General features: G+C 39.0%; 1 protein-coding gene across 1 annotated transcript in view; it reads left to right on the top strand.

Moving 5' to 3' along the window:
- LOC143861414 (uncharacterized) overlaps nucleotides 1-9514 on the top strand; it is a 67146-nt gene extending 57632 nt beyond the window's left edge. Inside the window, exons 3-5 of the mRNA XM_077372341.1 lie at nucleotides 6895-7252; nucleotides 8558-8986; nucleotides 9245-9514. Of these exons, the coding sequence (XP_077228456.1) occupies nucleotides 6895-7252; nucleotides 8558-8986; nucleotides 9245-9514 (1057 nt within the window). The remainder of the gene's footprint in view (nucleotides 1-6894; nucleotides 7253-8557; nucleotides 8987-9244) is intronic.
- The last annotated feature ends 2548 nt before the right edge of the window (nucleotides 9515-12062 follow it).

The raw sequence follows: 12062 nt of genomic DNA, 5'->3' as shown, positions 1-12062 counted from the left end.
GTTGACATCATCTATAGGGTTTCAATACCATAAAATGTGTGCTTTAATCAACTAAATCTAAGTTTCAATACCATCTTATCCTCACCTCAAAACATGGCTAAAAGCTCATTGACCCCATCTCTAGGGTCTCCTATGGCTAAAAATTGATGTTTTGAAAAGTTTCTAAAGTAAGAAACTTTCTATTTTTTCAATCTTCTTACTTTATCAACTAAATCTAAGATTCAATACCATCTCGTCCTGATCTCAAAACTTGGCAAAAAGCTTATTAACACTATCTCGAGGAATTCCGACGTCTACAAGATGGATGTTTTATAAAGTTTCTAAAATAATATGCTTTCTATTTCTTCAATCTCCATCCTTCATCAACTAAATCTAAGATTCAAAACCACCTAATCCTCATCTCAAAATGTTGTTAAAAGCTCTTTGACACCATCTCTAGGGTTAACTAAAAATTTTCTAAAATAGGAAACTTTTTTTTCTTTCAATCTCCATCATTCAGCAACTAATTCTAAGATTCAATACCCTCTCATTCTCATCTCAAAACTTTGCTAAAAGCTCCTTGACACCATCTCTCGAGGGTCAGCTATGTCTAAAAATTCAATAACATCTCATCATCAGCTAAATCTAAGCTTCAATACCATCTAATCGTCTTCTACAAACTTGGCTAAAAGCTTCTTTACACCACATCTAGGATTTTTTATGTCTAAAAGATCGATGTTTTATAAAGTTTCTAAAATAAGAAACTTTCTAATTTTTCAATCTCCATCCTTGATCAACTAAATCTTTGATTCAATACCACCTAATCCTCATCTGAAAACTTAGCTAAAAGCACTTCGACACCATATCTAGGGTTTATAAAAAGTAAAAGATTGATATTCATAAATTTTCTAAAAGAATAAAATTTTTATTTCTTCAATCTCTATCCTTGAGCAACTAAATCTAAGATTCAATACCCTCTCATCCTAATCTTAAAACTTGGCAAAAAACTCCTTGACACCATCTCCAGGGTTTCTTATCTCCAAAAGATGGATGTTTTTTAACGTTTCTAAAATAAGAAGCTTCCTATTTTTTCAATCTCCATCCTTCATCAGCTAAATCTAAGATTCAATACCCTCTGATCCTCAACCGAAAACGTGGCTAAAAGATGGTTGACATCATCTCTACGGTTTCAATACCATAAAAGGTGGTCCTTCATCAACTAAATCTAAGTTTCAATACCATCTCATCCTCAACTCAAAACATGGCTAAAAGCTCATTGACCCCATCTCTAGGCTCTCCTATGGCTAAAAATTGATGTTTTGAAAAGTTTCGAAGATAAGAAACTTTCTATTTTTTCAATCTTCTTGCTTTATCAACTAAATCTAAGATTCAATACCATCTCGTCCTGGTCTCAAAACTTGGCAAAAAGCTTATCAACACTATCTCGAGGATTTCCCACGTCTAAAAGATGGATGTTTTATAAGGTTTCTAAAATAATAAACTTTCTATTTCTTCAATCTCCATCCTTCATCAACTAAATCTAAGATTCAATACAATAGAATCATCATCTCAAAATATTGCTAAAAGCTCTTTGACACCATCTCTAGGGTTTACTAAGTATAAAAGTTTGATCTTTTATAATGTTTCTAAAATAGGAAACTTTTTCTTCTTTCAATCTCCATCACTCAGCAACTAAATCTAAGATTCAGTACCCTCTCATTCTCATCTCAAAACTTTGCTAAAAGCTCCTTGACACCATCTCTCGAGCTTCCAATGTCTCAAAGATGGATGTTTTATAAAGTTTCTAAAATAAGAAACTTTCTATTTTTTCAATCTCCATCCTTCATCAGCTAAATCTAAGATTCAATACCATCTCATCATCAATCCAAAACTTGGCTAAAAGCTCGTTGGCACCATCTCTAGGGTCAGCTAAGTCTAAACGATGGATGTTATATAAACTTTCTATTTTTTCAATCTCCATCCTTTATCAACAAAATCCAAGATCCAATACCATCACATCCTCATCTCAAAACTTGACTGAAAGCTCCTTAACACCATCTCTAGGATTTCCTATGTCTAAAAGATGGATATTTTATAAAGTTTCTAAAACAAGAAACTCTCTACTTTTTCAATCTCAATCTTCCATCAACTAAATCTAAGATTTAAAACCATCTCATCATCATCCCAAAACTTGGCTAAAAGCTCTTTGACACCATCTCCAGGGTCTCTTATGTCTAAAAGATGGACATTTTAGAGTTTCTAAAATGAGAAACTTCTTATTTTTTAATTCAATATCCTCTATCAACTAAATCTAAGATTCAATACCATCTCATCCTCTTCTACAAACTTGGCTAAAAGCTTCTTTACACCACATCTAGGATTTTCTATGTCTAAAAGATGGATGTTTTATAAAGTTTCTAAAATAAGAAACTTTGTAATTTTTCAATCTCCATTCTTCATCAACTAAATCTATGATTCACTACCACCTAATCCTTATCTCAAAACATAGCTAAAAGCACTTCGACACCATATCTAGGGTTTACAAAAAGTAAAAGATTGATATTTATAAAGTTTCTAAAATAAGAAACTTTTTATTTCTTCAATCTCTATCCTTCAGCAACTAAATCTAAGATTTAATACCCTCTCATCCTAATCTTAAAACTTGGCAAAAAACTCCTTGACACCATCTCTAGGGTTTCTTATGTCCAAAAGATGGATGTTTTATAAAGTTTCTAAAATAAGAAGCTTTCTATTTTTTTCAATCTCCATCCTTCATCAGCTAAATCTAAGATTCAATACCCTCTGATCCTCAACCCAAAATGTGGCTAGAAGTTGGTTGACATCATCTCTAGGGTTTCAATACCATAAAAGGTGGTCCTTCATCAACTAAATCTAAGTTTCAATACCATCTCATCCTCACCTCAAAACATTGCTAAAAGCTCATTGACCCCATCTCTAGGCTCTCCTATGGCTAAAAATTGATATTTTGAAAAGTTTCGAAGATAAGAAACTTTTTATTTTTTCAATCTTCTTGCTTTATCAACTAAATCTAAGATTCAATACCATCTCGTCCTGATCTCAAAACTTGGCGAAAAGCTTATTAACACTATCTCGAGGATTTGCCACGTCTAAAAGATGGATGTTTTATAAAGTTTCTAAAATAATAAACTTTCTAGTTCTTCAATCTCCATCCTTCATCAACTAAATCTAAGATTTAATACAATCTAATCCTCATCTCAAAATATTGCTAAAAGCTCTTTGACACCATCTCTTAGGTTTACTAAGTATAAAAGTTTGATATTTTATAAAGTTTTTAAAATTGGAAACTTTTTCTTCTTTCAATCTCCATCATTCAGCAACTAAATCTATGATTCAGTACCCTCTCATTCTCATCTCAAAACTTTGCTAAAAGCACCTTGACACCATCTCTCGAGTTTCCAATGTCTCAAGGATGGATGTTTTATAAAGTTTCTAAAATAAGAAACTTTCTATTTTTTCAATCTCCATCCTTCATCAGCTAAATCTAAGATTCAATATCATCTCATTATCAATCCAAAACTTGGCTAAAAGCTCATTGACACCATCTCTACGGTCAGCTATGTCTAAACGATGGATGTTATATAAACTTTCTATCTTTTCAATCTTCATCATTTATCAACAAAATTCAAGATCCAATACCATCACATCCTCATCTCAAAACTTGACTGAAAGCTCCTTAACACCATCTCTAGGATTTCCTATGTCTAAAAGATGGATATTTTATAAAGTTTCTAAAACAAGAAACTCTCTACTTTTTCAATCTCCATCTTCCATCAACTAAATCTAAGATTTAAAACCATCTCATCATCATCCCAAAACTTGGCTAAAAGCTCTTTGACACCATCTCCAGGGTCCCTTATGTGTAAAAGATGGATGTTTTAGAGTTTCTAAAATAAGAAATGATGATGCCAAAATCCGGATCTGAGCGTCGGACGAGCACTATCGGCAAAACCAGCAGCTTAGGTTGGTAGAGCTCCTATTCATGGGTGCCTGCGCTCATAGAAAACAACGTTAGAAGGGCCCCGGAGTGGGGGTCATGGGCACCCTCCGACGCTCAAGTCAGGTATCGGTATCACAGGTATCTAAGCAAGACTAATAGAGATAAACATGCTTATGGGGGGAAGAAGAGTCTCCTTTTACCATTGAGCAAGGGGGTGCCTTTTATAAGCTTAGAGTTCTTACACCATGTTTTGGTGTATAAGCCATGTGTCCTGGTGCATGGCAAGTTTTTAGCATGTTTGCCACTTGTCGTAGTGCTTGCCATGCATTAGCATGTATGTTATGTGTCCAAAGTAAAAGGGGAATTTATTTAGTTTTCCCCCAACACTTGTCTTTATACTTTTCTTGATCATAATTAGATTCTTTTGGTATAAGGGTGACACGTGGCGGGTTCTAACGGTCCTGCCATATTTTCTCCCTATCATAATACCCCCTACTCCTTTGGTCCATTAAATGGACCATGGGAGTAAGTTTCTTTGTCTGGTCAAAGAATTTAGTGACGAGGGTATTCATGGGAGTCTGGGAAGGCGAAGGGGCGTGCTGCTACATTCGGCAGTTCTTTCTCGATGGGCCTTTTCGCCATCTAAGTGGAATAATCGTTGGGTGACCGGACCATTGTCCTGAGGTCCGAGCCTTTTCTTTGCTCGACTAGGCTCTTTTTCCATCTAAGTGGAGTGGTAGTAGGGTGGCTGGACCTTTGTCTTGAGGTCCGAGCCATTTTTGCTCAACTAGGCTCTTTTTCCATCTAGTGGAATCATAGTAGTGATGCCGGACCCTTGTGCTGGGTTCTGAGCCTTTCCTACCGAACTTGGTATTTTCCATCTGGTGGAGTTGTAGTGGCCCTGCTGGACCCATGTGCTGGGTTCTGAGCCTTTTCCACCGTACTTGGTATTTTCCATCTGGTGGAATTGTAGTGGCCTTGCCGGACCCTTGTGCTGGGTTCTGAGCCTTTCCCACCGTACTTGGTATTTTCTATCTGGGGGAATTGTAGTGGCCTTGCCGGACCCTTGTGTTGGGTTTTGAGCCTTTCCCATCGTACTTGGTATTTTCCATCTGGTGGAATTGTAGTAGTGATGCCGGACCCTTGTGCTGGGTTCTTAGTCTTCCCCACCGTACTTGGTTCTGAGCCTTTCCCACCGTACTTGGTATTTTCCATCTGGTGGAATTGTAGTGGCCCTGCCGGACCCTTGTACTAGGTTCTGAGCCTTTCCCACCGTACTTGGTATTTTCCATCTGGTGGAATTGTAGTGGCCTTGCCGGACCCTTGTGCTGGGTTCTGAGCCTTTCCCACCGTACTTGGTATTTTCCATCTGGTGGAATTGTAGTGGCCTTGCCGGACCCTTGTGCTGGGTTCTGAGCCTTTCCCACCGTACTTGGCATTTTCCATCTGGTGGAATTGTAGTGGCCCTACCGGACCCTTGTGCTGGGTTCTGAGCCTTTCTCACCGTACTTGGTATTTTCCATCTGGTGGAATTGTAGTGGCCTTGCCGGACCCTTGTGCTGGGTTCTGAGCCTTTCCCACCGTACTTGGTATTTTCCATCTGGTGGAGTTGTAGTGGCCCTGCCGGACCCATGTGCTGGGTTCTGAGCCTTTCCCACCGTACTTGGTATTTTCCATCTGGTGGAATTGTGGTGGCCCTGCCGGACCCTTGTACTGGGTTCTGAGCCTTTCCCACCGTACTTGGTATTTTCCATCTGGTGGAATTGTAGTGGCCTTGCCGGACCCATGTGCTGGGTTCTGAGCCTTTCCCATCGTACTTGGTATTTTCCATCTGGTGGAATTGTAGTGGCCTTGCCGGACCCTTGTGCTGGGTTCTGAGCCTTTCCCACCGTACTTGGCATTTTCCATCTGGTGGAGTTGTGAAGTTCTAACTTGGTTGGCGAGAATACTTCTAGTGCACCCCTGTACGGCCTCTTATTCGTGGAAGGACTATCTTCCCCTTGAGTGATCAGTTCGGGGTTAATGGGTCCCGCCTGCCCTTTAAGGGGAGGTCTTTTTTTCATGGGGAGCGTTTTAGGGTATGTTTGGGGGGATCAGCCCAGATGCTACCTCTGTCCCACTCCCTGTCTTTTTCCGGCCCTTTATTTATCGTGGGCCGGAAAGTAGAGATACACACATGGCTCAGATAGAAGTGCTATTTCATTGATTTGCCACGGGGATACATGTCTTTGTCTTGTCTCTGGAAATGACAAAAGGAGAACAAGCAAAACATACATCATATCTAAAAAGAAAACACGGACCTTACCCTTCCTTTTCGCTGGTAAAACTCTCGGAGGTTATCCATGCTCCAGCTTCGAGGGACTGGGGTTCCATTGGTGTCATGCCTCGTTCTCTCCGACCGTATGAGGTGGGATCCAGGCTCCGTTGGAGTCGTGCCTCGTTCTCTCCGACCGTATGAGGTGGGATCCGGGCTCCGTTGATGTCGTGCCTTGGTATCTCCGACCGTATGAGGTGGCATCCGGGCTTCATTGATGTCGTGCCCTGGTATCTCCGACCATATCAGGTGGGATCAGGGTTCCGTTGATGTCGTGCCTCGGTATCTCCGACCGCATAAGGTGGGATTCGAGTTCCGTTGATGTCGTGCCTCGGTATCTCAAACCGCATAAGGTGGGATCCGGGTTCCGTTGATGTCGTGCCTCGGTATCTCCGACCGCATAAGGTGGGATCCGAGTTTCGTTGATGTCGTGCCTCGGAGGGGTCTTTTTCGGCGATGCTTAGCCTCAGAGTGGGCTTTTGATCTCGGTCTAGGACTTTATAGCCCATCCTTGCCGGAACTTTTAAGCTTGTCCTAGAGGAAGAACAAAAACATGAGTGTTGTTAATATTAGTGGTATGGTGGTATAGAAAATTTGTATTGGTCGCTTTGATTTGGAATAGGCCTCAACTCTCCAAGAGCAGTGTTGAAGGAAGAAGCGATGGAGATACTGGTGATGCCACAACTGAAGTTGATGGTCTGCCCCGCCATGTCATCCTTTTTAGATCGTATTTGGCAAAACATGTCCGTGGGGATCGGTGCAATCACAGGCATGTCGGTGGACATCTATCCATGGGGAATCCGGAGAATTGTGTCTGTGACATGGAGAGTTGCTCGGAGAGGGTCTTCATAAAGATGCTTTTCTCGATCGCTTGGGTCTCCGATGTTTTGAGGTGTCTTTGGACTTTGGAGGGCCATCTACCGGCTCAGCTTGTTTGCGGGCCACATCGGATGCTTGAACACCAACTCGGCCTCAGCCTTGTGAGGCTCGCACACATTGGTCTTTGCATAGAACTGACAATTGTTTCTCATGCCCCCCGAATGTATTAGATGCCTTAAGGGAGCCACACAAGCATAAGCAAATTAATTTTTAAAATTGACTAAAACACCTTCGATCCAAGGGCTTGGATCGTTCAATCTGGGTGTCGTCAGTGGTGGTAGATTACAGTTGTGTTCCCATTGTTTCAATAATGGCACTTTACTCTATATTTTGCATTTCTCGAATCAGCTTTTAGAGGTTGTTACCATTTTGAATATGGTCTCAACAACTAATCGGAAATAGTACGAGGGCACTTATCAAAATAAGAGTACGTAGATGTTATTTCATTCTCCACAGCGGGTGGCAAAGACGAGAGACATGTATGTTAATTTGGTAAGGCTCGGCCCATTGAAGCGCGCATAGACATGGCAAGTGATCTCACCCGTTGATTTGGTCTCATAATAGCCCTCTTTTTAGGCCAAAAATATTTTGCCATTTATTACCGGATGACATCCCAGTAAGCGTAAGGATTAAATCAACGGTTGCGATTATCTAATATTTGTGCGGTGTATAATGGCCTCATATTTTGATGGAATGGGGCAGCCACGACCTTAATCATTGGGATGTGTGGTGCCCACGATCTGTATCACCACCTCATTTTGTAGGGCCCACCATCTTTTGCCACGTGCTAAGGAATACCATTATTTACTAGATCCTCAAAGTAATGGATTTCACTTATAGCAAGTTAAGCAAATTTAATTCATTTAAATGGGTATCCCTCCTATTATAAAATTAGAAATATAAAGCCAGTTTCCAGAATCGTGAAAACGAGTTCCATCTCCTCGAGGGGTGTCACTACTGAAATCATGGTGTGTGGGTTTTTCATTAAATGCAACAACCATCTTACTAGACGTGCACAAATCGTGTGCTTAATAAAAAGGTCATCTTTATGTTGCAAACAGAGAGCCATGTAGGAGGAGAGGAGGGGTGCTATTATCAAGATCATTGCACCTATTTCCAAGCATCTCATAAAGCAATTCTAAAAAAAAAAGACAGGTCGGTTCAATGAAATCCTTGTGTGAAGATCTGTCAGACTTCACTTCGTTAGCAAAACCCTAAAGAAAGCTTGACTTTCCCATCTTAGTAATATATCATATTATATTAAATGTCTTGGAGCGCTTCCCAAGGTGGGATGCCACCTTTCTTGCCATTTTTTTCGATACGGCTGTAAATATCATTATCAGGGGGGAGGTTTTTTTTTTAAAAAAAAAAACAAAGCAATTTATCTCTTCCCCTTCTTCCTCCAGAATGGAAAGACTGGACGCTTTCCTGGAATTAGATCCGGTCCACGCTTGGAAAAATGGAAACAACTCCAACTTCCATCTTTGACGGACCGGTCAGAAAAGGAAAGGCCGCACCCCATCCGTCGACCCTCCGGCGCACACAAGGACGGTGCCGGCAGACGATCGACTACGGGATATCATGTATCTCCCAAGGGTGCCATTATCAAGATTAAGAGTGAGGAAAAAACATCAGAAAATTTCTACAAAGATTCACAAACTAATTTAAGAGGGTTAGATCTCACTGGTTTTGTTGAAACCGTCAATGTTCACTGTGTTGGCGATGATCTCTTGATCAAAAACCTGCGGATTGAGAACCGAATAGCTCCGATATGTATCTGCATAGATATCGAATTTAGTGTGTGGATTCTTGCCCCAGCACTTTTCCTAATGGTGGTCTGAGAGAGAGGTCATCCCTTGCCCCCCCCCAGCACTTTTTCGGATGGAGATCTGAGAGAGGTCTGATCTCATGCCCCCCATTGTGATTTTCTCTGAAACTAGTGTCGTGCTTAGATTTATTTTTTCTTTCGGGTCCCACAGATGGCGCCAATCTGATGATGCCAAAATCCGGATCTGGGCGTCGGACGAGCGGTATCGGCAAAACCAGTAGCTTAGGTTGGTAGAGCTCCTATTCATGAGTGCCTGCGCTCATAGAAAACAACGTTAGAAGGACCCCAGAGTGGGGACTCAGGGGCACCCTCCGACGCTCAAGTCAGGTATCGGTATCACAGGTATCTAAGCAAGACTAATAGAGATAAACATGCTTATGGGGGGAAGAAGAGTCTCCTTTTACATTTGAGCAAGGGGGAGCCTTTTATAGGCTTAGAGTTCTTACACCATGTTTTGGTGTATAAGCCATGTGTCCTGGTGCATGGCAAGTTTTTAGCATGTTTGCCACTTGTCGTAGAGCTTGCCATGCAATAGCATGTATGCCATGTGTCCAAAGTAAAAGGGGAATTTATTTAGTTTTCCCCCAACACTTGTCTTTATACTTTTCTTGATCATAATTAGATTCTTTTGGTATAAGGGTGACACGTGGCGGGCTCTAACGGTCCTGCCGTATTTTCTGACTATTAAGAAACTTTCTATTGTTTAATTCAATATCCTCTATCAACTAAATCTAAGATTCAATACCATCTCACCCTCTTCTACAAACTTGGCTAAAAGCTTCTTTACACCACATCTAGGGTTTTCTATGTCTAAAAGATGGATGTTTTATAAAGTTTCTAAAATAAGAAACTTTCTATTTTTTCAACCTACATCCTTAATCAACTAAATTTATGATTCAATACCACCTAATCTTCATCTCAAAACTTAGCTAAAAGCACTTCGACACCATATCTAGGGTTTACAAAAAGTAAAAGATTGATATTTATAAAGTTTCTAAAATAAGAAATTTTTATTTCTTCAATCTCTATCCTTCAGCAACTAAATCTAAGATTCAATACCCTCCCATCCTAATCTTAAAACTTGGCAAAAAACTCCTTGACACCATCTCTAGGGTTTCTTATGTCCAAAAGATAGATGTTTTATAAAGTTTCTAAAATAAGAAGATTTCTTTTTTTCCAATCTCCATCTTTCATCAGCTAAATCTAAGATTCAATACCCTCTGATCCTCAACCCAAAACGTGGCTAGAAGTTGGTTAACATCATATCTAGGGTTTTAATAGCATAAAAGGTGGTCCTTCATCAACTAAATCAAATATTCAATAGCATCTCACCCTCACCTCAAAACATGGCTAAAAGCTCTTTGACCCCATCTCTAGGGTCTCCTATGGCTAAAAATTGATGTTTTGAAAAGTTTCTAAGATAAGAAACTTTCTATTTTTTCAATAAATCTAAGATTCAATACCATCTCGTCCTGATCTCAAAACATGGCAAAAAGCTTATTAACACTATCTCGAGGATTTCCCACGTCTAAAAGATGGATATTTTATAAAGTTTCTAAAATAATAAACTTTCTATTTCTTCAATCTCCATCCTTCATCAACTAAAACTACGATTCAATACCATCTAATCCTCATCTCAAAATATTGCTAAAAGCTCTTTGACACCATCTCTAGGGTTTACTAAGTATAAAAGTTTGATGTTTTCTAAAGTTTCTAAAATAGGAAACTATTTTTTCTTTCAATCTCCACAATTCAGCAACTAAATCTAAGATTTAGTACCCTCTCATTCTCATCTCAAAACTTTGCTAAAAGCTCCTTGACACCATCTCTCGAGTTTCCAATGTCTCAAAGATGGATGTTTTATAAATTTTCTAAAATACGAAACTTTCTATTTTTTCAATCACCATCCTTCATCAGCTAAATCTAAGATTCAATACCATCTCATCATCAATCCAAAACTTGGCTAAAACCTCATTTACACCATCTCTACGGTCAGCTATGTCTAAACGATGGATGTTATATAAACATTCTATTTTTTCAACCTCCATTCTTTATCAACAAAATCCAAGATCCAATACCATCACATCCTCATCTCAAAACTTGACTGAAAGCTCCTTAACACCATCTCTAGGATTTCCTATGTCTTAAAGATGGATATTTTATAAAGTTTCTAAAACAAGAAACTTTCTACTTTTTCAATCTCCATCTTCCATCAACTAAATCTAAGATTTAAAACCATCTCATCATCATCCCAAAATTTTGGCTAAAAGCACTTTGACACCATCTCCAGGGTCTCTTATGTCTAAAAGATGGATGTTTTAGAGTTTCTAAAATTAGAAACTTTCTATTTTTTAATTCAATATCCTCTATCAACTAAATCTAAGATTCAATACCCTCTCATCCTCTTCTACAAACTTGGCTAAAAGCTTCTTTACACCACTTCTAGGATTTTCTATGTCTAAAAGAAGGATGTTTTATAAAGTTTCTAAAATAAGAAACTTTGAAACTTTTCAATCTCCATCCTTCATCAACTAAATCTATGATTCAATACCACCTAATCCTTATCTCAAAATTTAGCTAAAAGCACTTCGACACCATATCTAGGGTATAAAAAGTAAAATATTGATATTTATAAAGTTTCTAAAATAAGAAACTTTTTATTTCTTCAATCTCTATCCTTCAGCAACTAAATCTAAAATTGAATACCCTCTCATCCTAATACTAAAAATTGTCAAAAAACTCCTTGACACCATCTCTAGGGTTTCTTATGTCCAAAAGATGGATGTTTTATAAAGTTTCTAAAATAATAAACTTTCTATTTCTTCAATATCCATCATTCATCAACTAAATCTAAGATTCAATACCATCTAATCCTCCTCTAAAAATGTTGCTAAATGCTCTTTGACACCATCTCTAGGGTTTACTAAGTATAAAAGTTTGATGTTTTATAAAGTTTCTAAAATAGGAAACTTTTTTTTCTTTTAATCTCCATCGTTCAGCAACTAAATCTAAGATTCAGTACCCTCTCATTCTCATCTCAAAACTTTGCTAGAAGCTCCTTCACACCATCTCTCGAGTTTCCA

The sequence above is a fragment of the Tasmannia lanceolata genome, unplaced genomic scaffold, assembly GCF_043159265.1.
Source record: "Tasmannia lanceolata isolate RefF3 unplaced genomic scaffold, GAP_Taslan_0.1 ptg000037l, whole genome shotgun sequence".
NCBI lineage: Eukaryota > Viridiplantae > Streptophyta > Magnoliopsida > Canellales > Winteraceae > Tasmannia > Tasmannia lanceolata.
Note: the sequence above shows the minus strand (reverse complement) of the source record. Positions and strands in the feature narration are given on the sequence as shown.